Source organism: Stenella coeruleoalba (assembly GCF_951394435.1).
Source record: "Stenella coeruleoalba genome assembly, chromosome: 7".
Taxonomy (NCBI): Eukaryota; Metazoa; Chordata; class Mammalia; order Artiodactyla; family Delphinidae; genus Stenella; species Stenella coeruleoalba.
In genome coordinates this window covers 79,095,703-79,123,109 of record NC_137153.1, presented here as the reverse complement: position 1 = coordinate 79,123,109, position 27,407 = coordinate 79,095,703, and the positions used below count along the sequence as shown (strand labels likewise).

At 37.5% G+C, this 27,407-nt stretch overlaps 1 protein-coding gene across 6 annotated transcripts in view; it reads right to left on the bottom strand.

The window, feature by feature from the left end:
• Positions 1 to 27,407, bottom strand: part of PCSK5 (proprotein convertase subtilisin/kexin type 5) — a 318,106-nt gene that overhangs the window by 138,529 nt on the left and 152,170 nt on the right. For all 6 annotated transcript variants that reach the window (XM_079925980.1, XM_079925981.1, XM_079925984.1 and 3 more), the window contains exons 6-7: positions 21,200 to 21,288; positions 17,708 to 17,880 (exon numbers count right to left, since the gene is read on the bottom strand). In XM_079925980.1, coding sequence (XP_079782106.1) covers positions 17,708 to 17,880; positions 21,200 to 21,288 — 262 coding nt within the window. The remainder of the gene's footprint in view (positions 1 to 17,707; positions 17,881 to 21,199; positions 21,289 to 27,407) is intronic.

The following is a 27,407-nucleotide window of genomic DNA, read 5'->3' as shown; positions in this document are numbered from 1 at the left end:
AATTAGCAATTCAAAGGTTTATTTACTACAGATGCACAGGGAATTTTCATTAGTGGGCAATATTCAGAAAACCAAAACATATGTGGTGAAAAGAAATCTGGACATTTCTCTAAAGCTCAGAGTAATTTAAGAATTAAATCTTAATGTGGGATGTAGGGAGAAGGGAAGGTGGGCAGAATATTATAAAGAGAAAAGGATCTTTGAGACACGTATTTTCCCGAAGTGTAGGAAATAACATTATTGTATAGTTCGGTAAAGTACTGTGATTACAGCTGGTTATATTAATATAACTTTGTATGAGGAAAGGAAAAGAATCCTCTAATTTAACTGGGTGCCAAGTTAAAAGTTAGTAAATTTACAGCGAAATATACTGTGAAATCCACATAGGACCAATTTTTTTTTTTTTTTTTTTTTTTTTTTTTTTGCAGTACGTGGGCCTCTCACTGCTGTGGCCTCTCCCGTTGCGGAGCACAGGCTCCGGACGCGCAGGCTCAGCGGCCATGGCCCACGGGCCCAGCCGCTCCACGGTATGCAGGATCCTCCTGGACCAGGGCACGAACCCGCGTCCTCTGCATCGGCAGGCGGACTCTCAACCACTGCGTCACCAGGGAAGCCCCACACAGGACCAATTTGACCAAATTCTAAAGATTCTCTTTCATTGTGTATCTATCTAATTGTGTATGTGTTTCTTCTCAAGTATGCCCTACAAAAGTTAATTTATATACGCCATAAACATTATTATTAAAGGCTAGAAAAAAACTGGATTTTCTTGTGGTTCAGGTCAGAAAAGGATACTTTATGCTGCGTTATCAATTAAATCATACATTGCAAGTCAGGTTTAGAGAGGTATAGACTTTAATGGAACTAAATTTCTTTCTTTAAAACGGTGTGATAATTTTTCAGCCAATACAGCTAGATTGTATTTGGTATTTTAATACTACTTCTTTTCCATATTGCTTAGAAAGTAGAGTTGACCCTTAAACAATGGTGGGGGACAGGGGTGCCAACCCTCCGCACGGTTGAAAATCTATGTATAACTTCGAGTCAGCCCTCTCTATATACCGTTCCTCCATATCTGTGGACTCAACCAACTGCAGACTGTGTAGTACTATAGTACTTACCACTGAAGAAAAAAATCCGCCTCAAAGTGGACCTCTGCAGTTCACACCTGTGTTGTTCAAGGGTCAACTGTATTCTTAAAGGGACATGACTAAGTGACCAGAGGCTTCTTGCAATACAAAAGACGGGACATTGTGCTGGGTGCTTTCACATCTATTACTTAACGTCAAGCAAATTAGACATGCATTTCTACAGATTAAAAAAACTGAGTAACATTAAGTAATGGGCACACTATCATGTAAGGAGAGTAGGGTGGAGACAGGAGAGGGAGACCAGTAAGTCTGATCAGAACCTACATATCTGTATGTGTCGACATGAAGAGACACAGTAAAACAACTGTAGGAGGAGGAACTCTCTTTTAAGTGTGATGTCTTCCAAGTACAGCCTGATACCCAGTTTACCAAAGCCCCTCATTGCTCTGCTCCCTGCTTTTTTCTGATCTTCGTATATCAGTGAGAGACGAGCGCAGCCCTCTATGGAAGCTCTTCCATACGTGGTTCACAGATAAAGGGGCTTCAGGTTGGAAGAAGTTGGAGAAAGACAAGGACACCTACAACTATTGGGTAGCTGAGATGTGAAGAGAGAACTGTTCATCTTTTAAAGCTCAAAAACATTCTGACAAAATAAATCCTGTTCCTTAACAGAGCAGGGGTCACTGAAAGAAACAGGTCTGGGTCCAGAATCATGACGTAAACGCAAAACAAGAGCAACGACAAACTTTGGAAAGGTTTTTGTAGCTCACCCAAGATGTTTGTTTCAGAATTTAAAAATACATATTGCTTTTGTTTTTCGGTACGCGGGCCTCTCATTGCTGTGGCCTCTCCTGTTGCGGAGCACAGGCTCCGGACGGCGCAGGCTCAGTGGCCATGGCTCACGGGCCCAGCCGCTCCGCGGCATGTGGGATCTTCCCGCACCGGGGCACGAACCCGTGTCCCCTGCATCGGCAGGCGGACTCTCAACCACTGCGCCACCAGAGAAGTCCCCATATTGCTTTTTAAATACTTAATAACTCTTTGAATCATGATCATCAGTAGGACAGATGATTCATATGAAAATGAAGGCTCCTGAAAGGTGACCTGAAAAGTAATCTGAAAAGAAATATAATCCACAATTGAAAACAAATCAGGAGCACACAGCTTCCGATGCCTTGGAGACAACACTGGTGTAACCTGGTGGGAAAAAGTCTTCTTTGGGAAGACACCAAGAGAGCGTAGTCATGAGACAGACGTAATCAGAAGTCTTTGGGAAAGACTAAAGCCCAAGACTTGCTTCTTCAATCAGTGCATTTGGGCAAGATGGAGATTGGGGTAGGGAAATTTAATTGTATGAGACGGAATTGGACCCAGGAAATAAATTGGGTCACTCCCCACCAAAGCCCAAGGGAATCGAATGAGGCAGATATGAGACGTTTTTAAAGGAGTAAAAGAAGGAGACGTGGCCTCTGAGGGTCAGGAATCCAGGGATTACGTGCTGCTTTTATCAGGAACAATCCCATGCTGAAGTGCTCACTTTGCCAGACACAAGTATCCTCACCTGGAAAATAAGCACACCTGACTCTCATTTTTAAGATCTACTCTACAAGTCGGAATGTCCGACGTGCAGAGTATACAGGTTTCCCTCGATTCCGCTCTGCTCTCAGAATGTTTAGTTATTGTGCTCTCAGAATTACTAAGGTAAACAGAGGAATGACTCTAAGCATTTTAAAACCAAACTGTCGGACTTCCCTAGTGGTCGAGTGACTTACAAAAAACACTCTGTGGCAGGGTCTTCACCAATCTCATTTTATGCTACTTAGCCTATCAAAGGATGGTTGATGAAAGAAAAAGACTGAAAATACAAATGCAGTTAAAGAAGGCTTTTGTGAATGGCAACCTATTTCTCCGCATTTTTGTCTTCCTGCCTTTTCTCAAGTGATAGGACTTCATTTCCCCCTCTTTCTTCCTCTCCATCTCAACCCCACCCACCTTTTCTGCCCCACATCAGGTTTTCTGTATTCTGATTTGCTGTGTACACAGTAGGTCGCTAAGCCATATATATTAAGCAATTTTTTTTTTTTTTTGCGGTACGCGGGCCTCTCACTGTTGTGGCCTCTCCTATTGCGGAGCACAGGCTCCGGACGCGCGGGCTCAGCGGCCATGGCTCACGGGCCCAGCCGCTCCGCGGCATGTGGGATCTTCCCGGACCGGGGCACGAACCCGTGTCCCCTGCTTCGGCAGGCGGACTCTCAACCACTGCGCCACCAGGGAAGCCCAGCAATTTTTTATGTTCTGTTGACTTTTTAATAACACACTAAAAATATTAGATGCAGTTATTCGTGATGACATTAATTTTATCCGGCACAAATGAAAATCGATTGTATACGTTTCCGGAGCATACCAAATGCAGTCGACTTCCCTTTTAAAGGAATAGAGAGCCTGATTACGATTGTGGGACCAGCTGCTGGTGACAACAGTTGTAAGCATTTCTGGTAAAATGCCACATTTAAAAACGCCACTTATATCTACATTTAGGGTCTTTCCATGATATTCTTTGTGATCTAGTACATGAAGGAGAAGCATGATGCACTGAATTCAGGGAACCCAAAGGTGACCTTAGCTCAGTTTTCTAAAAGGACACTTGCAGTCATATGGCCAAAGACTAGTGTAAAGAATGATCAATCAACAGCGCAAATACAGAACTACCCCAGATTCAGGTTCCTGATAAAAAGCTACTTTTATATTTATGGTGTGAATAGAAAGAAGAAAAAAACCCAAATTGAGTTGCTTATTCACCACATCTGACAGAATATAAATTCAATAGAGCATCAGCTCACTGAAGGCTTGTAGAATCAGTCCTGTCATCAGAGCTTCCCTTTCTGCAGAAGAGCTGACAGAGGACCTGGACACATAATACAGCTTCTTCCACCTTATCACCAAGTGCTCAATGGTGTAACCCTTGGCTCCTGGGAGTAGTATTACATCAGGGTAGATTTCGTTTACTTTGTTTATTTCTAAAGTAGAATTAGAAGAAGAAAATCAGTCTTTCATGGAGAAAGGATAGTAGAAGATCTAGGAGTAAATAAAGACCAGGTGTGTTTACTAATGGAAATAAATATGCTTTCAAGCAAATAATTTTATTCCTGTTAACCTGCAGATTCGATGTACATTTAGAAACTCCACATAATAAAAATGTGGAGGCGAAGAATGTGCTATGGATGTTATTTAAAGCTGGACACGTAAGAGGTTCGTACAGTGAAATTTTACATTTCTACATAAGGAAATTAAGGGACTAAAGCGAGCAGAGCCATTCAGTGGCAGAAAAGCTAGGACCAGATAATCCAGTCTCAACTCAACCAATGCTCATCCCCACTGACTAGTACTGACACTGGGTATTCCTAAAAATGCTTAACAACGTGGTTTAGAGAAATATTGCTTAGCAATAGTGCATTAGAGGAAAAACAAAAAAACCAGAAACAAACCCAAAAACCCTTCCCTTCCTGCTTTATCTCATTTGCCAAATCAACAATCCCCAAGTAACTGTCTGCTTTTCATGTTTATCTATGGTCAATTCATATCGATCAATGCCCATCCCCTTTTTTTTCCTCAGCCCTTGTCTTCCTCATCTGACTCAAAGAAGCCTCAGAAAGACTCAGGTTATTATTTACTTCTGGTCACTCCCACAGTCCTGCAAGCTCTGAGTCCTGTTCCAGCAGTTTTCCCAGGGCCTGGGGAAGGCTAACACCGGTCCTGGGGAGAAGCATGCAGATTGGGTTTGTCAATTTCTCATTCCAAGCAACTGAAAGAGTACGTTTGAATGTCATCTGCCCTCTGAAATAATCACAAGAATGAACAGCACCAACGCAGGTATTCTGGACATTCACCATCCCAGCACTCCCATTTTGAGGGAAAAAGAGACATACCTCCCAAAGGTTTCTCCGCGTTGGATCATCGCACAGCAAATGCAATGTCATGCTCAAACTTTCAGGAGAGCCAGACTCATGAAATGGAGAAGGATATTTTCCATATTCACATTAATTCCCTATTTTCGAACTGCCCAGAAAGATACCATCACCTTTAAATTATATTGAAGGAGAATTTGAAAAATTCCTTTCACAGAGAATAAAAACATTTATTATCAATAGGGGTATGAAAGGAATTTATTGTAAATGTTTGGAAAGGCACTTGGAAAGAAGGATGGATACTCCAGCAATAATGAAAAGTTAATACTCTTCTCTAAGTTAGCTCTGGGGTAGAGAATGCCTCCTGTGGGCTGGTTCCAACTCCCAGCTCAGCTCTGAAGGGGTGAGCAAAGCTGCCGCTCTCTGAAGCCCATCCTGGGGCTTGAATGTCACAGGCCTCTACTCCATGAAGCAATGACTTTGACCTTTTGTGGAGTAGCTCATAACATTTCTGAAAGGCAGAAAATCAGCCCCTTACAGTTTCTTCCCATAAACATAATCCTGATTCAAATGAAAGCAAATCACACTTCTGAAAAAATTACAATTGATATTAAGCTTATATTATTTACAAGACTGTGGTGGATACTCTAGGGTCCTTAAAGATGCCGAACGGTGGCCTTCCTCTCGGGGGGAGACCAGCAATTGGTCTGAGCACTGTGTATGTGAGACCTCAGTCAGTTTTCACGATGGCTCCATAAAGTATTATCATAGCCTTGTCTCAGGGAAACGGAAGCTCTGATAACTTAGTAACTTGTTCCAGGTCAAAATGCTGAGAGAGAAACCAAACTGAGATTTCAACTCTGGTCTTTGTGACTTTAAAGCCGATACTTTCGACATCATCACAGACTGCATCCAGGGATGAAGAAAAAGGGAGAAGCTAGTGAAGTTCAGGATATGCCAAATCAGTTTGCCTAGATGATAAATTTCCCAGGAGTCCAGAGGAGAGCAAGGTCCCTGATGCCGTGTTCACTTTCATGATCAGAATTAAAACTACTGTTGGCCGAGAGCTGAGTATGCGGAGACAGGCCTGTATGACGCACTTCTTCAGAGAAGATATCACACGGAGCATGGGGGCCAGGAGCACAGGCTTGGAAGGCAGACCTGAGTCTGACCCACAGTCATGCTTTTTAAGGACCAGGTTACCTACTTTGCCAAGACTTGGTTTTCAAATCTTGAAACTGGGGGATGTCCTGTGAAAATTATCCCTATGCCTAACTCGAGAGGCTATCAGAGGTAATAATCATAATAATGTTTACAATCCTGAATATTAAATGTGATCGTTTTCCTCTTAAAGATGAGGAATGTAGGCTCAGGGCAAGCGAAAAGAAGTCTGCAATAAAACCCATATATACGTTTAAATCATTGGATACGATCAACTCAGTTCAATTGATCCTTGTTTATTACACAGTGGCCTTTCTTTTCCGGTTGCTGCCATGTTTTGTCGAAGGAAATTTATGTACCTGTCCTCCCCATCAGCTTTTTCAAATCTACGTTTAGAATCACAGACACTCAGAATTGGTGTGAACCTCAAGTTGACCTAATCCAATCTCTGTATGATTTTGTATCTTCCCTATAACAGGGACATCCAGACTATATTAGAATGACTCCTGTGATATGGACTTCATTTATCCCCAGGTGGCCCAGGAGTCACTAAAAATTGAACAAAACAAATTAAAAGAAAAGAGGACTGTTACTGATATCTGGTTAATCCATGAGTAGGACAAAGGGAATTAGAATGGAATTTGCAAAAGTTGAAAAAAACCACTCACAGTGTTAATAACAAATCTCTAAACTAAAAACAAGGTGACAAGAAATACCTGATGTGCATCATACAAGGCTAGGATAAATTTGTGCTTCTTCCCATATAAACGCATCACAATTCACAATAATACAGTAATCTAAATCTGATACTTGGAGATCAGATAATCTTCAATTACAGAATGTGAAACCACCTATGTATTTATGAAAACATCTATTTCTTTGTTTCCAAAATGGATAACGTTCTACTGGGTCCATTTGGCAAGTCACTTCTTAGCTTTGTTAAAGTTCTAAAAACACAGAGTTCCATCAGTACATAGTTAAATTCTAAGGGAGGATTTTAAAAATAAACTCCAGTTTAAGTTAATTTTTGGGACTTCCCTGGTGGCGCAGTGGTTAAGAATCTGCCTGCCAATGCAGGGGACATGGGTTCAAGCCCTGGTCCAGGAAGATCCCACATGCCGCAAAGCAACTAAGACCGTGAGCCACAACTACTGAGCCTGCGCTCTAGAGCCCACGAGCCACAACTATTGAGCCCGCGAGCCACACCTAGTGAAGCCCACGTGCCTAGAGCCTGTGCTCTGCAAGAAGAGAAGCCACTGCAATGAGAAGCCCGCGCACCTCAACGAAGAGTAGCCCCCGCTCGCCGCAACTAGAGAAAGCCTGCGCGTAGCAACGAAGACCCAACGCAGTCAAAAATAAATAAATAAATTTAAATAAATAAATAAAGTCAATTTTCATGAAGTGAAACTGATATTAAAAAAAGCTCGCTTGTCTATCTTTGCCTGCCCATATATTATTTCAAAGTTTTACAACATTTGCCAACTAATTTAACAACAATCTGTCATTTACTAAAATGCAAATGGGTACCAAGCCTGCTACAGCTGGGTGTGTATCAGGTAAAAACATATCCTTCCCGAGTGGGATTGGTTCATTTTATTATGATTATTATTACTGCTTTATTATATAAGCTCATTATACCTCTTCTCTCCTGTTTTTGTGAACATGTGCCTTTAATTTAAGGGTGAAGAAACTGTGTGTGTGCACGTGTGTAAATGAGACAATGTGTGAAAATAAAGCATGCTTGTGCTTTCAGCAAATATTCTAAATATTCAATCAGTTGTAAAATCTGGTGAATTGAAAAGGAAATTGATGATAGAAAGGAGATATACTAATCAGAGACTTCATGAGAGACTAGTTTCCACCGGGACCCCTGAATAGAAGGGCAGAGTGAGGATGGGATGAAGGCCACTGTTCCAACAGGGAGTTAGAGACCAACGATTCCGATTTCACCTACTTTTGTTCCCCATCCTTGACACTGGTTCTGTCATGAATTCATTGTAATGCCTTAATGGATAACCCCAAAGCCTAAAATGCTCAAATAAAAAGAATCTGAAATTGCAAGTATACTTGCAGATAAAATGGCAAAGCAAACACTATAAGCCATGATCCTACAATACCTACAATGAGCCCCATGATTTCTCCAGATAAAACATTAAGCTAAACGTCAAACCAGTGCTTGGTATGTAGTGAATACTTAAGAAATATTTTTTGAGTAAAATAATCAGGGAAGTACTGGTAATCCGAATACAGGGTTTTCTGATTATGGGAAAAAGAAAAGATTCAATTCTATGCTTTTCGCTTGTTTTCTAAAGGATATTATTAAACACACTTGTCAGGAAACTGTGAAATGCTGTCAATGCATTAGATGCCTGTTGATGAATATCAAATGCATCATTAAAGTTTAATAACCCAACTAGGGCAAAAAAGATGACTGCAAGGCAACTAGACTGCACACAGTACGTTTTGTTATCGTGTGTACTTTAGTCTGTCCTTATTGTTCACCAGATCTGGGAGTCTGATGGCTCTTTGTCTAGAACCTTTACTCATTGTTACATGGTGAGCTCCCTGAAGACAAGTCCTGAGTATTATTCACCTGCCACTAGCACCTAGAAAAGTGCCTGGAATATTATAACCACCAGTGAGTGTTTCCTGAATGCAACCAGAAATAAATGAAGAAAGAGTCTATCAAAGACAATTTTAGGCAATTAGCTCCTTATTCTGACACCAAACCTTGGGTCCCCTATCTCTGAAACATTGTCAGTCAACTCACTCATTTTATAAAATCATTTCTTATTTAGAACTGTGTGGGCAGATGAAGCCAAGAGTTTCCCCTGAGGGAAGTCTTTGCCAGTCATACCGAGGAGCCAATCCAAAGGATCCCATGGTAAGTGAAATCGTACCTGTTTGAATGAGAGCAACTTTTTTTTCAACTATCCTTTCTCAAGATTTTGATTCTGAGACTCCTACCAAAATTGTAAGAGACCCTATGTGCCCTCCTAAGAAGCTTAGAATGTTCCTTGTTGGTCACAGGGAGCAGTGATGAGTTTTAAAGAGAAGACAAATGACAAGATTTACATGTAAAAATACTTCTGTGGCTGTGGTGTTCATGCTGAATTGAAAGTTGAAGCTCAAGCTGGGAGGATGGAAGTTTTGAAATTATGCTATTGCCAAAGTCTATACGAGAGATGTTGGTTCTAGTTGTGAGGACAAGAGGGCAGATTCCACAGACTTTTCAGAAGTAGTACAGGAAAGAAAGCCTTATTAGATGACTAGATCGAAGAAAAGAGGAAATGATGAGTTTTAGGAAGGGAGATTGGGTGAATGGCAGTGACATCAAGTAAATAAATACATCAGTGTTGGTAAAAACAACCCAATCACTAAAATTATTTCCAGTTCTAACATTCTGACTCTAATAAGTTTAGCTGAATTTTCACTAAGCAATTCTAAAGAACTTAAAGTGAAATTTAACAGCAATTCAAAAAAGTCATGAAAATAAAAGCTTTGGTGTGGTTAAAGTTTAGAACATTGATTAAATAAACTTAAACACATCTCTACTGCAGGACTTCTCAGAGCCTTTAATATGCTTTTAAATTTCTAAAGGACGCATATAATAAGTGGTGTTTCTCAAGTGCATTTGAAAGCAAAATCCCTCCATCCCCCCCCTTTTTAGCATTTTATTAATTAGTGTTTTATGGAAAAGCTTTAGAAAACCTTGGGTATTTTCTCCCATTTATTTTGGCCATTCCTTAATAATAATCTCAAGATTATATACTTACCTTCCCTAAGGACCATTCAGCAATATGAAACTGATTAAACCCAGAGATTTGGAACAATAAAAACTTTTTATAATATTTACATGATTAATCAGTATTTCACTTTTATTACTCTTGCCCTTTTAGTGATGATAATGATTAAGATTCATAACATAATGAGAGATTCTTATGTTCCAGGAACTCTGATGAGTATTTAACAGGCATTAATCATATAATCCTCATAATAGTCCTATAAACTAATTACTAGCATTTAGCTCCATTGTACAGAGGAACAAACTGATCCTCAGAGAGGCTAATTAACTCGAAAAAGGCAAGGTATTAGGACCCACTGAAGAGTCTGAATGCAGTCTGGGTACACTAATCACCAGACTATTCCATGTATGTTAATAACTCATTTCCAAAATATTAAACAAAAACAATGAAAGCGTGACCCTTAAGAAAATTAACTCAGTATACGCAGCAAATTGGCATGGAAGTCATTCATACATTCATTCACTAAATACCTACAGAGTACAAGACACTGTTTTGGGTACTTGGGATACAGTAGAGAACAAAACAGTCAAACTCAGGGCCTTCATGGAGGAGACAATCAATTAACAAGGTAAGTAAATCTAATACACAGAAGAAAGGATAAAAATTGCCAAAAGGGGGTTCTGAAGGGTTGGAGTGCATGTATGCTATATTGTGGATAGAAAGAACCAGGCAGGAGTCCCTGTCAGGACAAATTAGATAAGAACTCAGAGAAGAGTACTGGGTTTCATGGTGACCTTGATAAGAACAGCTTCGGTGGAATGATGGGGCAGAGTCCTGATGCCGTGGCTTCCCAGATGATAGGACAAATGAGGTTGTAGAGGGCAAGTATGGACCACAGTTTCAAGGGATTTTGTTTCAAAGTGAAAAAAAAAAAATGAGGCAGTAATTGGAAGGAGATAGGAGCCCAGAGATGGATTCTCCTCTCTCTCTTTTGAGATAGGAGAATTAACAGTGTGAACGTTTGTGGACGGCAATAATACAGTTGAGAGGGAAATTTTAAAGATGAAAGAGAAGCTAACTGATTGAGCCATGTCACTGATGAGGTGAGAAGGAATGGGGTCAAGTGAAGAATTGGAGGCAGTGGACTCAGGTAGAAGAGCAATTAATTCACCATGGTAACAGGAGAAAAGCTAGAGTATGTGGTCACAGATGGAGGGAGGAAGACAGATGTGCCAAACAGAACAGAAATGACAACTTGAAAAAAAAATCTACTAGATTTCGTGGAGGCCCACATTCTGACTTCTTTAGCTATGCTGAATATCTGTTTTCTACAAAATTGGGGAGAAGAGTATATATCTTATGAAATTATTGTGAAGATTAAAAGTTATCTATTTTAGGGCTTAGGAGAGTAACTATCGTATAGTAGTCTCGCAAATGTTAAATGTATTACTATTATTATTTTCATGCAGCCCAAATGATATACTTCTAATTCTTGCATTTAATTTTATAGCTCTGTAGCAGCAAACATAGTGCCATCTTTGAGAGAAAGAGCAAGTTGTCAATCGTGACATGGTTTGTTTAACATAGTTTCTCTAATACAGTTTTGGCACATTAATTCTAAAGGGGCTATAAATGGAATCAATTTTGATTTTGTTATAAAGTCTTTGAAAACAGTGTTCCATTTTACTAGGCCAAATACTTATCTGATAGTAAACAAATAGGGAGCACTTTGAAATTCAATATTTGCTACATTTTTTGATTAGCAAGCAGAAGGCATGGATGCAATCTATACTTGGACTCCCTGAGCAAAATGTATTTATTTCCTTTGTGAAAGCTTTCTTGATCCTTAAGCTTCTCTCTCGTTTGCCACCCATCTCTCCAGATGTCTTGACATTGCTGTCACCCAAGTCCAACTCATTATCAACTCTTTCCTGGACCATTTCAATCTTCCTCTCTTGCCTTCCCATCCCTCGCCCACACGCAGTCCCTTCTCTACACAGCAGTGATCTTTTAAAACTGTGTATTCCATCAGGCCACTACCTCTGCTGAAAACCTCCACTGGCTTTCTGTAGCAGATTAAAAGGCAGACCCCCTTCATGGTTTAGGACGCCCTGCTGAGCTAGCCCCCTGCCTACTTCTGTGGCCGTCTACTACTGCCCACTTTCTGTTCTTGTTGCTCCCAACACCCAAGTTAGCATTCTGTTCTGGAGATACACCCTAATCGTTCTCCACTCAGGGGGCTTTTTAGCTCTTGCTGTTTCTTCCGCACAGAGCATTCCTTCCACATTTCTTCACCTAACTGGCTTCTTATCACTTATGTCTCCATTCACATATCACCTCCTCAAAGATGATTCCCTGTCCTCCCTAACTAAATCAGTTCTGTTTCCCCCCAGTCATCAGTTTAATTGCATTCATAATACTTCTCCTTAGCTCAAGACGATACGTTTGTTTCGTCTTGTTGCTAGAATGGGGAAACTTTTATGTATTACGTATAAAACTTAGATGTCTTCTTCCATCTTTTATCTACAGTGTGGATGTTGGCTAAACTTAACAAAAAGAAGAAATTCCAATTCCTGTAGTTTCTAGATGATGTAGTTAAAACTGCAACAGTCTAAAGTCACGGTGACTTTAGACTGCCACATAAATTTTCAGCTAGTTTCTTGAAGGAATTATTTTTAGTCACTTATTCCCTCATTCCTTAAATCACTCAGCTAATAAATCACTTATTTATTTCATTATTGTGTTCTATAATCTAACTTTGTATAAAGTAATTATCCAATTATTTTCCATATATTTGAGAGTATATATTATACAAAGAACACAAATTAAAATAATCTCAAAGAATATAAAATTTACCAACTCATTTGATGCCTGATAGTGGAAGAATGAAAGATTTCTTTTTCCTGGAAAAGGCTATCTAATATACTGCTTCAAAAATCACAAACATAGATAACTGAAATGAATTTGTATACCGAGAGGTTACCTTGATGAAACTGAAGATGAGCTTTTATAAGGCAAGTAAAATCGAAGGTGAGTATAGACATAGGAAGAACAAAATAAATGACATTATAGAACTCAGAAAGTCTATGCTGACTTTTATCAGATTATTTTTAATCTACCACTACAAGTAACTAAATGGAATCATCTAGAACTCCACAGTGTGGAATGCTATAGGAGAGAAGAATGGGGGGCTGAGAATAAATACAAAGTTTTCTGTATGAACATGATCTCTTTTCCAAAGAAAGAAAAACGTATATATGGTATTTCTTGAGCACTTATTATGTTCCAGGTACTGTGTCAATTGCTTTATATGCATTATCATCTCACTTAGCACTCGTAACATCTTTGTAAGTAAATACTATTATTGCCCTACTATAGATGAGGAAATGGAAGCAGAGAGGTAATTTGATCTAAATCAGGTCAGAGAGCAGTAAATGACAAATCCTAGACTCAACTCTAGACTAAGTCGCAAGCCCATGTATATTAAACACATAAAAACCCTCTCATGCTGATCTTAACACATTTAAATGAGTCACCGCTGCTTTTCTATAATTAGATGTGCAATGCTAGAAGTCAGAAAAATTTGTTCTTTTTAAGAGTTACTTCTTTTGTTACTGCCTTAACTCTAAAAGTAAATGGTCTGTTTTAAAACTAAAGTCCTTGTTTTCCCAGATTAAAACCTTGAGAGATCCTCAATGGAAAGTTGAATGAATTATGGGATATCCATACTCCAAAAATTTTGAAAGAGTAAAATGAATGAGTCCTATCCTATGGATTGCCCCAGAAGGATACGCATGATACACTGTTAGGTGAAAACAGCAACATGCAAAGACATATGATCCCCATTTGGTATACGAACGTGCACAGGAGTATGGGAAGATGTAGTCCATACTCCTAGCAATGGTTATCTAGTTGGACAGGAAAATCTATTTTAATTTCATCATTATAGTAATGATCTACTGTAACAGGCATGGATTACTTTTATAATTAATGATGAGTATAGAATAAGTTTTTTTAAATTATTTATTTCTGAATATAATCTTTCTATATATCTGAATAACTTTTTCAGATCATCTTGTTTCTAATATTAGCTCTTTTTTCCTTCCACCAACGTACCACATTTGTATTTGTTTTATATATTAGACTTCCAGTTAAGATTTCCATTGAATGAAAGATTCACTAGCAATAATAAATTTGAAAATCATTGGTCCATATCACCTGATTTAATGATAGCTACTGAATACAGGACATTCTCTCTATATATATACTCATGAGGCTATGTGTACTACTAACATAAATAGATTCATTTTAATGAGAAATTTCAGCTTGCTGTTTATTATGTTAAGAGTCATACACATACAGTTGAAAATTAAATATGAACTAAGCATGAGTGACTTAACTTGAATAACCATTGTACTGCTGACACAGAGAGAAAGAATAGTAATGTGCAGCCCAAGGTTTTGGTAATGAAATCACCAGATTACTGGTGATTAAAGGAAAATTCTACCCAACAACTTAGTTTCAAAGCATTCTAATGTAGCTGAAAATTGACAGAGCTAGAAAAGTCTGAAGCAAACCTAACGATAGTTAGAAAGTGCATACAGAACAAGTGCAGAAGTCTTCTCTCCAGTCTCTTTCAGAATAACCAGGAGACGGCTTAGCTCAGACTTCTGATTAAAACCCTAACCCCAATCCCACAAAGGTGGAAGAATCGTAATTATTTGTACTCCAGCTGCAATGTTACCTTAATCAACTGCATGCACTCCACTGTTTCAAATCTGGGCTGAATTTATAACAACCCTATGGTTAGCATAATTTGCAGTAAATTAAATTAAATTCAACAAACATTCACTGAGTACTCACTAGAATTCAATGGACTTTATGGGTTTTGCAAAGCCCATAAAGGTGCGTACAGTACAAGCTCTGCTCTTCAAGAACTTACTATTTAGTGAAGAAGATACATGCAAAACTCTGACAGAGAGCACAATATGATAAAGACTATACACACCAGGAAGAATACAAAGTATAGGAAAAATAAGGTAGGGATCACGTACACTAAATTCTAGCTTGGGCAGTGAGAAGGTTTCTGGGAAGAGGTAGCAGTTTAACTGAAGTTTGATGGTCAAATAGGATTTGTCTGTACAGTAGTAGGTCATGGGAGAGAGTCAAAGACCACATACTGTAGAGAAAGCAGTATGTGCCAATGGGCAGTAAGAGTGGAGTATGCTTCACAGACACAGAAAACAAACCTATGGCTACCAAAGAGGAAAGGGAGGAGGTAGGGATAAACTAGGAGTAGACGACTAACAGATACAAACTACTATACAGAAAATAGATAAGCAACAGGATTTACTGCATAGCACAGGGGGCTATATTCAATATCTTGTAATAACCTATGATAGAAAATCTGAAAAATATATACCTAGCTGGATCACTTTACTGTACACCTGAAACTAACGCAATATTGTAAATCAACTATACTTCAATTAAAAAAAAAAAAAAGAGTGGAGTACGCTTACATTCCTAAAAAGAAAAAAGAGATGAGGAAGCAAAAAGAGGTTAGGCCCAGATCAACAATGGCCAAACATGAACATGATTAAAATGTACGTTTTAGACTCACAGGTATAGAGAACAAACTAGTGGTTACCAGTCAGGAGAGGGAAGGGGGAGGGGCAATATAGGGGTAGGGATTAAGAGGGACAAACTTAGTTATAAAATAAGCTACAAGGATATATTGTACAACACAGGGAATATAGCCAATATTTTGTAATAACTATAAATGATTATAAACTTTAAAAACTGTGAATCACTATATTGTACACCTGTAATTTATATAATATTATATATTAACTATACTTCAATAAAAACTTTTTTAAAATATGCTTTAAATCACTCAATGGTGCATTCACGAGTAAGAAAGAGAAAGGAGTTGCTTCTGGTGGAGTATTACAACTGTATAGCCCTTATTCTTTAATTTAATTTAAATAAGACAGGATTTCTCAAGATCTGTAATTTGAAACAGATATTTTATTACATTAGATTATATGGTCAATTTGGGGGAGAGGAGTGGTCAGTGAATTTTTTTAGTGAAATCAAGGAAAATGATGATGAATTAAGCTGCCTGGTTAGGGAATGTGGGAACAGAAAAATAATATTGTCCTGGGACAGAGGTGAAGCTAGGGAAGGGACTACACAAGGGAGATGCCCAGAAGGGCATTGTTGGATGACCTATCAACACCAATTGGAGGGTTTCAATATCTCCAATTCTCAGTCTCACAGTTTCAAGAATTTATATCTCCAAATCCAAAATTAACATATTGATGAATATTAATGATGTTAATATTCAAATTAATAAATATTTCTTTTCAACAAATCTAAGCATCCAAATATACCTCTGTTCTCATCAGAGGAAACTCTCTAGCCCTTAGCTTACTTGCAGGACAGATACAATGCACAATCCTGTCTACTGACTCAGCCTAGAGCTCCATGCATTCCTCTAGATGGGAGGATTGGAAACTCACTATTTCAGAGGTGGCTTCATATGAAAGTCATCACCAATCAACACAGTTTGAGCTGAGGTGCTTTTAAAACATACAAATATACAAATAGTTCATGCAGCTCTATGTCAAAAAAACAAACAACCCAATCAAAAAATGGACAGAAGATCTAAATAGACATTTTTTTTTTTTTTTGCGGTACGCGGGCCTCTCACCACCGTGGCCTCTCCCGCCGTGGAGCACAGGCTCCGGATGCACAGGCTCAGCGGCCATGGCCCACGGGCCCAGCCGCTCCACGGCATGCGGGATCCTCCCAGACCGGGACACGAACCCGTGTCCGCCACATCGGCAGGCGGACCTCCAACCACTGTGCCACCAGGGAAGCCCTAAATAGACATTTTTCCAAAGAAGACATACAGATCGCCAAAAAAGCACATGAAAAATTGCTAAACATCACTAATTATCAGAGAAATGCAAATCAAAACTACAATGAAGTATCACCCCACACCAGTCAGAATGGCCACTATTAAAAAGTCTACAAATAATAAATGCTGGAGAGGGTGTAAAGAAAAGGGAACCCTTCTACACTGTTGGTGGGAATGTAAGTTGGTGCAGCCACTATGGAAAACAATATGGAGGTTCCTCAGAAAACTAAAAATAGTTAACATATGATCCAGCAATCCCACTCCTGGGCATATATCCAGAGAAAAATATAATCCTAAAGGATACATGCACCCCAATGTTCACTGCAGCACAATTCACAATAGCCAAGACATGGAAGCAATCTAAATGTCCACCGACAAAGGAATGGATAAAGAAGATGTGGTACATATATACAATGGAATATTACTCAGCCATCAAAAAGAATGAAATACCATTTTCAGCAACATAGTAAGTGAAGTAAGTCAGATAGAGAAAGACAAATATCATATGATATCACTCATATGTAGAATCTAATTTTTTAAAAAATGAAACAAATGAACTTATTTACAAAACAGAAACAGACTTACATATACTGAAAACAAACTTCTGGTTACCAAAGGGGAAATGTGGGCGGGAGGGATAAATCAGGAGCTTGGGATAAACATACTCACTACTATATACAAGACAGATAACCAACAAGGACCTACTGTATAGCACAGGGAACTCTACTCAATATTCTGGGATAACCTATATGAGAAAAGAATCTAAAAAAGAATGAATATATGTGTATGTATAACTTAATCACTTTGCTGTACACCTGAAACTAACACAACATTGTGAATCAACTGTACTCCAGTAAAATAAAATAAAAAAAAAACACCTACCATTCTAACACCGTTTTCAAAGGCTTGCCGGGTGAGTGGAGCTGGTCCATCCACAGTCTTGCCATCATCATCTGGGCCCCAGCTCGCACTGTAAATGTGCACATGCTGAGGGTTGAAGCTAACTGATTTTGCTTCAACCATATCCGTGACATCTCCATCCAGCATGCGAACTCCTGTAAGACAGAAAGGGGAAGTAACTCCAGCAGAAGCTTCACCCAAACAGACCAAGATATATTTCAATCGTAGCATTTTTTTTTTTTTAAGGAAAGAATAACCTTTAAATCAACACTAAGTCAGCATATGTTCCTCAGAAAAGGATAGTGCAAGACTTTTCTGAAGCTTTCTTGGGGGGAAAGGAAGTTACATTCCACGTAGAAGAGCAAAACTTCTTTAAAAACGTTTTTAGCCATTGTTCTCTTTTTCTAAGTTTCCACATTCTTTCCCTTCTCTTTATCTGTCTTAAGGGATAGGTTTGTCTCTTGACAGAGGGAGCCTCAAGCAATCCATCTTCCCTAAACTTCTCTTCATTAGGTACCTTGTGCTCATAATTGGTATAAAACACTCTAACCTCAGCAGTCTTAGAAATTTGGAAAGCCGCCAAGTTAGAGTGGTCCAATTTCCTCCATATTTAATATTATTTCCTAATCTGAAATACTGATGTGAACTTAAAGTATTACTTCTTTGCCAAGCCAAGTTATTATAAGTCAAATAATAAATGAGAATGCCCTCTGTGTATGTTACACATCAAATAATTCTCAAAGGGTTTTGGCAATGTTTAGTCATTAATCTTCATGTAAGTATTCCCACCAGACAGATAGGAATTTATTATTAACCTTAATTTGCAAAAATAGACACTAAGATACTAAAAAAAATTGTCAAATAAAAAGCTTTCTTTTTATTTTACAGACACACAATAACAACAAAACACCTAATAAGTAAACATATCTTTCCTTAAGCTGAAGCTAAATACCATCACTGAGACATTGTATTATTTTAAAATTATGTCCTTACAGACCAAATTTACTCCTTAGGAAAACGTTATCTAGTAGGATTTCAACTTTCTTTGGTTACCAATAAATGAGGATTAAATAATAAAACCCTAAATCAGGCAGCTTTAGAGCCTATGTGGTTTGAGGTGGGAATTCTGGTGGAATATAAAAATATTCTTGAAGGAACCATATCTTCTTTGTACTTTTAAAAAAATGTTTAACTTTTAACTATAAAATAACAAACAGAAAAACAGAAAAAATGACAATGAACCCGGATACAGCCAGGACTCAACAACTGTTAACATTTTGCCACATTTTCTTCATCTAAAAATATAAATATTAGGCTAAACCATTTTAAATTACATGACAGATATGACACTCTGTCCTTTCATATTTTTTCCAACAAAAGGGGGAAACAAACACCCACCCTTAAATTTCCCCAAAGCATCCCTAAAGATGTTGCATTTGGCTGCTCTATCTCTTGACTATCTTTTCTTCTAGGCTTGTGTATTTTTAAAGGAGATGTATAGAAACAGGTGATGTGGAGAACAAAGGTTCTGAACAAGTCCATTTAAAAATTATGGAATGTAAAGCATACTTAGAAAGCTTTTCAGCAGTTTATTTTGTGGGAGGAAAATACCCAGCAGGACGCTCTGCACATACTGGGTCCTCAGCAGCCATTTGAATATTCAAAACTCATCTGCATGGTTTTTACCAAATAAAGAGGAAATATTTCATATTCTTACTTCTATTTAAAAGCATAAAATGGAACTATTTTACCACTACAAGGAGGCCTGAAATAATCGAATCAGTATGTCTAAACACAGGAGTGTCTACACAGCACCTGATTTCAGTTTCTACACCGTGAAATTTATGTGACGTCCATGAAAACATGCTTGATAAAATCGTATCTAGAGCATAATATTAATTTTCTGACCAAAAACTGGTAAGGATTTTATTTTCTCAAGTTTAAAAATGAAAGGTTACTTTTTCTTCATTTAACTAACTGCAAGCCTTCATGCCTTGGGTCTAGGGGTTAAATTTATAATTTAGAATGTTTTTGCTTTTAGGATGAAAGAACATTTGTCAGGCATTGCCATTCATTCATTTTTTTAGAGGTCTTGTTTAGCTAGGTCAGCAGTTTATCTGTGAACTTCACAAGTTCATCCCTTCACTCCCTCAAGGTCAGAAGTGCTGGGTTAGTACTGAATAGTAATGATAGGGACCTGGGTGTGTGTCTGTGTATGTGAGTGTGTGTGTGCTGGACAGCAAGTAGGGTTGACTGGACAGCCACTGTAGTCATCCAGCTATCCTGAGGAGAGCAGGGGCCTCCAGCACCCTCACTATTCTTCAGAGGATGTCTGTTTCCTTTCCATAACACCTCCATGAACCTTGCCCTTGATACAGAGCGGATGCTCTCAAGAGTACTGCTAATTACTGGTTAATAAGCTGCCACACTCTAGGAATCCTGGTGAAATGAAAGAAAGAAAGCAGTCAAATTTACTGATGGAATGACACAGAAGACAGTCTCAGAAAACCTTTCCTTAGCACCGTCATTATATACCCCAATTATTTCATGTTATAAGACATCTACATTAACCTTAGAAAGGACTATCATTTCTATTTTTTAGATCCAACTCTGTTTACCATTTGGAAACAAATAGTATATTGGAAACAAGGATGTCAGCCTGGTTCGAGGAGCTTCATCTTATGAAACCCTTCAGAAGATGCTTAGAGGAACACCTTCAAAGCCAGTAGGATCTATACCATCTCTTACAATGTTTTCTTCCCATTTGTGCGTGGCTGTGTCACCAGGCTATACTAAAAAAGATGATTACAAATGGGAAAGTAAGAGTTTGTTTTATTAATATCTGAATTTACACTGCTTTGGTTGGTCCTTGTAGTAAGTATATGTATATTTGAGCTTGTGTGTGTGTGTGTGTGTGTGTGTGTGTGTGTGTGTGTGTGTGTGTGTGTGTGTGTGTGTGTGTGTCTGTGTGTGTGTATATATATATAACCTGCAATTATTAATGGTAATAGCATTACTATACTCTGGGACTACAAAAGGAGATTTTACTATTTACCTTTTAATTACAATTAAAAGGAACTTTTTGTAAAGCCTATGGGAAAGAAAAAAAATATTTTCTGCTTTGACAGAATTTCAAAATGCTTCTTTCCATAGAGATATTATGGCCTGTTTATATCCTTAGTTCTTTCTGACCCAGGTACCAATTGTACAAGTTGGTATAGATGCTAATGACCCCATCTTCGTTATTGGACAACCTTTTCTCATTCCTATTTAAAGAAAGAAATGTCTGTGTTTGCAACGCTTTAGGGGGGCCACTTAATAACGCAGGTTAACACAGTCATTTTGCTGTCAGCAGTAGTTAAACTCCATTATGCAAACATATGCCTGTCTTCAGTTCAGAAAAGGGTTCTGAAAACGAGTTAGGGTGAGAGCTCTTGGCTTGTTTCTACATTCACTCGTGTCTGTTTCCCATACCTCCGATCCTGGCGTTGAAAGCAATGCCAACTGTGCAGTGAGAGTTGTTTGCTGCGGCGGCCACTTCTCCAGCACAGCGGGTCCCGTGCCTGCAGGGAGAACACACACACTTTCTAAAGGAAGACACCTCATTCTCCCAAACTCAACACATCCTCGACACCACTCAGACTTCAAAGTGGTGAAGAATGTAGCAAGCTGTAGGTGTTTCTGGAACTTCTTACCCAAGTAGCACTAAGTCTGTCCATGGCAAACTTTTACACTTACACTTAATTACATTCTGTTTTGGATTACATTCTTGTATGCTTATTTTTGATATCTTGCTTTCCCAACCAGAAAATCTCCTTGAAGGCTAAAATCAAGTTGTATGTTCCTTTGTATTCTCTGAACTTTCGATGTCCAATATGGTAAACGCCAGCCACATATGGCTAATAGGTACTTGAAATACGGCTACTGTGACCACATCTTAACTTTTAATTTTAATTAAATTTAAAAACGAGTACTCAGTTCATTTATTACAAAATGTAAGAATATGGGTATGAGAAACTACTTTTTAAACAGGAAATTAAAATATACATCAAGGATCTCATCTAATGAGATCTCATCTCATGAAGAAAATTCATCATCTAAGATTAGATTGCTGTAAATACACACTGGATTTCAAAGATCTTATGTGAAAAGACAACATAAAATAATGCATTAGTAGTTATTTTATATCAATTACATGTTGATATATTGTACTTAATAAAATATGTTATCAAAACCTATTTTACCTGTTTGTGTTCACCTTTTTACTGCTTTTTTAAGATGTGGCAGCCAGAAAAGTACAAAATTTTTCTGAAAGATATTCCCTGTTATTTCTCACCACAATAACTTAGTTCTTTAATCAGAAAAATCAGTTAGCTGAAAGGACTTCTAAGATCTTATCCAAGGATGGCAAAGAAGCGTCAAGTGCAAAGGACAATCTGTTTAGAAAGGGTGGCCTAATACGGTGTGTGCTGAGAACACTTCTAAGGAATGGCTAAGCCCAGAGAAAGAACGCGAGGACTGACGACTAATGCTTGCCCTGGATGCGGGAGCGGGACGTGACAACCACTGTGGTGTATTTCCATGCTAATGTAGTCAGTGCTCACCTCCCTTCCCACATTTTTAGAGATGAGGGCACTTAAGGAGGCCCTGAGAAGTAAAGAGATCTGTCAAAAATAGCCCAACAGTGACTAGAACTCAGGACCCCAGATTCGGTTCTGGTACTTTTTATTTTACAGCATATTCTACACACTCATCATGGGATATAACTACTGTCTATGCAACTATAAACAAGTAGCTGCTTACAACTGATAGGTACACACCAGTGCACACACCAGAGATATATCCTGCTTTTTCCACTTAGTAATATCATGCATCTCTTTTTATGTAAAGATTAATCTATATATCATTGAAATGGTTACTATTATTCTATATAATCTTTTATATTTATATAGAAATGGCACATACCTACATACATATACCTATATATATATACCTATATATGTGTGTGTGTCTGTGTGTATACACACACACACACACACATCATAATCTTTATTTCTGGAAATTTACCCATTTTTTCACTAGTATTAATGAGGCCACAAAGAACAGTTTTGTATATACAAAATTTTATATACCTTGGGACAAATTTCTAGAAGTGGAATTACTGGATCAAAGAGTACAGAATATACTGTCACACTGTCAACAGAAGATAAAAGTAGTATAACCGAACCTCATAAAAACTGCAAGACTGATGAATAGTACTACAAAACACCAAATTTTAATTAGTGACAAAAAAAGACAGGCCATAAGCCAAGTTGAATGACAATATGAAGAATGGAGAAAATATCTGGACGAAACCCTGTGTACGTAAACCCCTATGTATGAGTTTTCAATCTTTTTCATCCTTACCAAGCAGACTTGAAAAATATTATCTCATTGTTGCTTCCCTCTTTATCCTTTCTGATTACATTTGATGTTGTACATCTTTTCAAATATTTATTAGCTATTTCTATTTCTTGCTTTCTGAATAACGCCTTCATGCTTTTTGCCCATATCACTTATTGCCTTTCCATCATACCTGTTGCAAATATATTTCCAAATGCTTTATTTGGAACGTAACAATCTTATTTATGGCAGTTTTAGGTTGTCACACATAGTTATTTAATTTTGATGTACTCATAATTACCTTGCCCTCTGATATGTGGTTATACACTTTAATCATCAGAAAAAATGATCTCTTTTTTTAAAAAAATATTTTTGTAAGCCCCAAGTTAAACTACTAATTTTCCTCTGAGCATAGTAATTATTTACTATGAATCTTCATTAGCCTCTTACTGCATATTACTTCATGGTGTAGGTTCTTTTTATTCAGATGTCAAATTCCCTTTATGAGTCTACTGTTTTTATACTTCATTGGCTCTATTATTAATTAATGCAAGTTCTACAGGATCATGAGGACCTATGGTTTTAATGTGGCTCCGGTTTGTTCTTTGGCCCATGGGTTATTTAGAAGTATGATTTCAATTTTTCAAACGTATGCAGGTGTTATGTTTTTTATATCGATCAATAACTTGATTAACTTATGATAAAAGAATATAATTTTTATGAAGCAATCATTTGAATTTTGTGAGCTCATAAAATGGCGAAGCATATGATCAACTTTTATAAATGTTCCATGTGCTTGAAAGGATGTGTATTCTCCAATTGTTCCATATAAGTCTATTATGTCAAGCTTGTTCATTATATTGTGGATTTGTTAATGTTCTTTGCAGTTCTATCAATTTTTATTGTGTTTAGAAAGGAATTATCAAGTCTTTCTGGTGAAACAAACTGTTTATGAATATGTAGTAACACTGTGGTTCTTGCAATAAAAATTAAAGATATCTGGTTAATATTTAAATTATAAACCACTTGATCCTTTTAGTTTCAAATATTCTGTGTTCATATTAGTATGCCTCATAAGTAGACTATAATTATGTTTTTTTGAAGCTAGGCTATCTTTGTCTTTGACTCAAGAGTCAGTCCATTTACAGTGTCTATGTATTCATATATTCATATTCATTTCTGTATTTTTTACCCTGTACTAGTTTGGATGTTATATTCTATTATTTAATGGTTATCCTAGATATTTGATAATAGATAGCTAAGGTCACAAACACTAAAGTTATTAATACTTTTTTCACCTTTTCCCAAACAATGCAGACTTTAGAATGTTTTAACTGATTATCCACCCCTTGACATGATCCCCCCATAATTATAGTTATACATTGGATTTTTTAACTCTAGAAATCACCCACTACTGTTCTACTTTAAACAATCAATGTTTGCTTAGATTTACATTCTTTGCTCTGTTTATTTTTGTAGCTGTTATTTCCTTCTGGGATCACTAATTTCTTTCTGAAGAACATTCTATAAATGTACCCATCGGAGAGGCTTTCGGTAGCCTCAGAAGATGACTTTATTTTATCGTTGTTCTTAAAAACTAATTTCACTGGATAGAGAATCCTAGACTAACGGCACTTCAAAGATGCCATTCCACCAATTTTTAGCTTCCATTGTTTCTGTTGAGAAATCAGTCATCTGGCAATCTAGTTCTCTCTGGATGCTTTTCAGATCTTTGTCTTTTCTATTCTGCAGGTTCATGAAGATGTTATATGTATGTATTTTTAAACATTCTTTCTTGGAATTCCTAAACCTGTAGTTTAATATTTAAATCTTCAGAAGTCTTAGCTAGTCCCTTTGTAAGCTAGTACCTTGATGCACTGCCTTTACATCATTCTATGGTTCCTCCTATCAGAATCCCCGTTAAGCATACATTAGACCTTTGCGCACTGTCTTAATCTTCAATCTCACCTTCAGGCTTCCCCTATCCTTCTCTCTCTCTCGGCTGTGTTCTGTGTAACCTGCTCAGTCCTATACTTCACTTGTCCTATCTTCGGCCATGACCAACCTGCTATTTACTCCATTCACTGCATTCTTCTTTTCCGTTATTTATACGTTTTACTTTTTAAAGCTCTTTTGTCAAGTCCACCCAGTTAATTTGGATAATCAATTTTTCTTAAAAATGCTTTTCAATATTTATTTCTTGATGCATATGAATTATATATAATAATTCTAAATAGGTGAATCTAATTTTGCTGTTCGTTTTTTCTATTGGCTTGTGTTCATGCTGATGTTTCCCCCATGTAGTTGGTGAATTGTCAAATTAGGAGATCATGTTGTTTAGGCTTTTACCTTTGTGAATTCCTTGAGGATGGTATGGAAAACTCATTGTTTTAAAGAAGATTTAAATTCACTTCTAACACATATTTTGGGCTACACCAACCAGGACCTGTTCCACCAAATTAAAAATGGGGGCCATACAAGTAATATGGATTATAGGTGCAAATTCCACAAGAGAATTTAGTTATTCTCCAAGGTAGTTATTTATTTATCGTCCTGCCCTATCTATCACCCAGGGAGAGAAAGTCAAATACATCCTCTGTATCTCTGTGCAGGTTTTCTTTTTCTATGATTATTGCACTGAAGATAGTACCTCAGGGGATCCGTTTTATGCAGAAAGCTTCTCTCACCCTTTGGACCAAGGCCTTGTCTCCTGCCATCTCTGGACTTTTAAAACTCCATCTCCAGTCTGGCTGGGATTGGTTGCTCACCCTGGGAAATGCCTAGTGTCCACCTGTTGCCCACGTAGTTGATAAATTTGCACTTTCTCAGAGAAATACTCTGGTAACCCATTAGCTCAACCATGCGCTGAAAAGTTCTTTAATATTTTCCCATGAGTTTTAGATATACTGTGGTAGGAGAGATTTAATTGAATATCTGTTCTACCATATTACTAAAAAACAGAAGTAACATGGTTCTGTATTTCTAAAATGCAGTAAAGCCTTGCACTTATTATGTGCATCGTTAATGTACAGTGAACATTTGTAAGTGAAGAACAGCGTGACTATTTTGTTTATAAAAACATTTCTTGTAAAGATTTCTGTACAGGGCTGTACATCATAATACATGGGCTATTTTGGGGAGACAGGGAAGTTATACTGCACTGTTGACACTTATATTTTAATATCATTTAAATCATATATTGCAGCATACTGTAATTGAGGGTCCAAACTGCCAACTACATTTAAACAGCCCACTCTTTAGATGACAATGATCATTGCTCCAAGTAAAGTACTAGTCATCTTTTTTATTTTTATATCCTAGTTGGACTCTGTCTTGACATGGATTTTAAATAGATCATAGAACAATGGATATCATCATGACCTATTCAAGTACGGGAACATGATTCAATTTCTTCCTTTTCCTAAAGAACAAAAGGGTGGTTAGCAAAAAGTATACTCATGATGTCAATAAATATGAAAGTCACAAAACAGACAAAAGTCTGTTTTTCAGTTTTATTTTTCTTCAGAGATGACAGATTATGAGCATGTAAAGTATTTTCAGCATAAGAAGAAAATTTTAGTAGATTTTAGTCCAGAAAACAATATACTCATTAGATTATGTTCTGACCCACACGCACCTAAATACAAACTTTACTAGCCATGTCCCACGTTATGTCCCTTGGAAATGAGTCACCTGTTTAGCTTTCTTGCATATGTTCACAATATTACTAAGACACATATTTTCTGAGACTTCTAGAAGATAACCCAATTATGTAAATTATAAGGATATATAAACCAGTGACTTAAATTGGACATCATCTAAAATAAAGCACATGTAGACAAACTAGGACTTAAAAATGCATCACTTCTCTGAATCTCTTAAGGGCATTGCTGCCAGGGCCCCTAGTAAGTGTAAAACGTTGTATTATATAATTTTTACTTGAATAAACCATTTGACTTAAAGAGCATTTTGATTTAAACATCATGTCTGTCTTTGTTCGATGGCTTTTTCTTACTCAGAAAAAAAAAAATTTTTTTTTGTCATCTGCTACATTACCCAACAAGAAACCACTGCAATTACAGGTCTCAACAAGTTTTACCTTGGCTATCTGATTGGAAAGATGGAAAATGAGATCAGAGAATGCCTGTTAACTCATTTCTATAATATTGTGAACACATACAAGTTAGGCGAAGTTCGTCTAGAGTATAAATCTGTGGGGTCTACTAAATCTTGCTAGGTAGTAAAATACCACCTTTACTCCTTCGTTTGCTTTCTCCCAGTCCTCTAGTCACACTGCTTT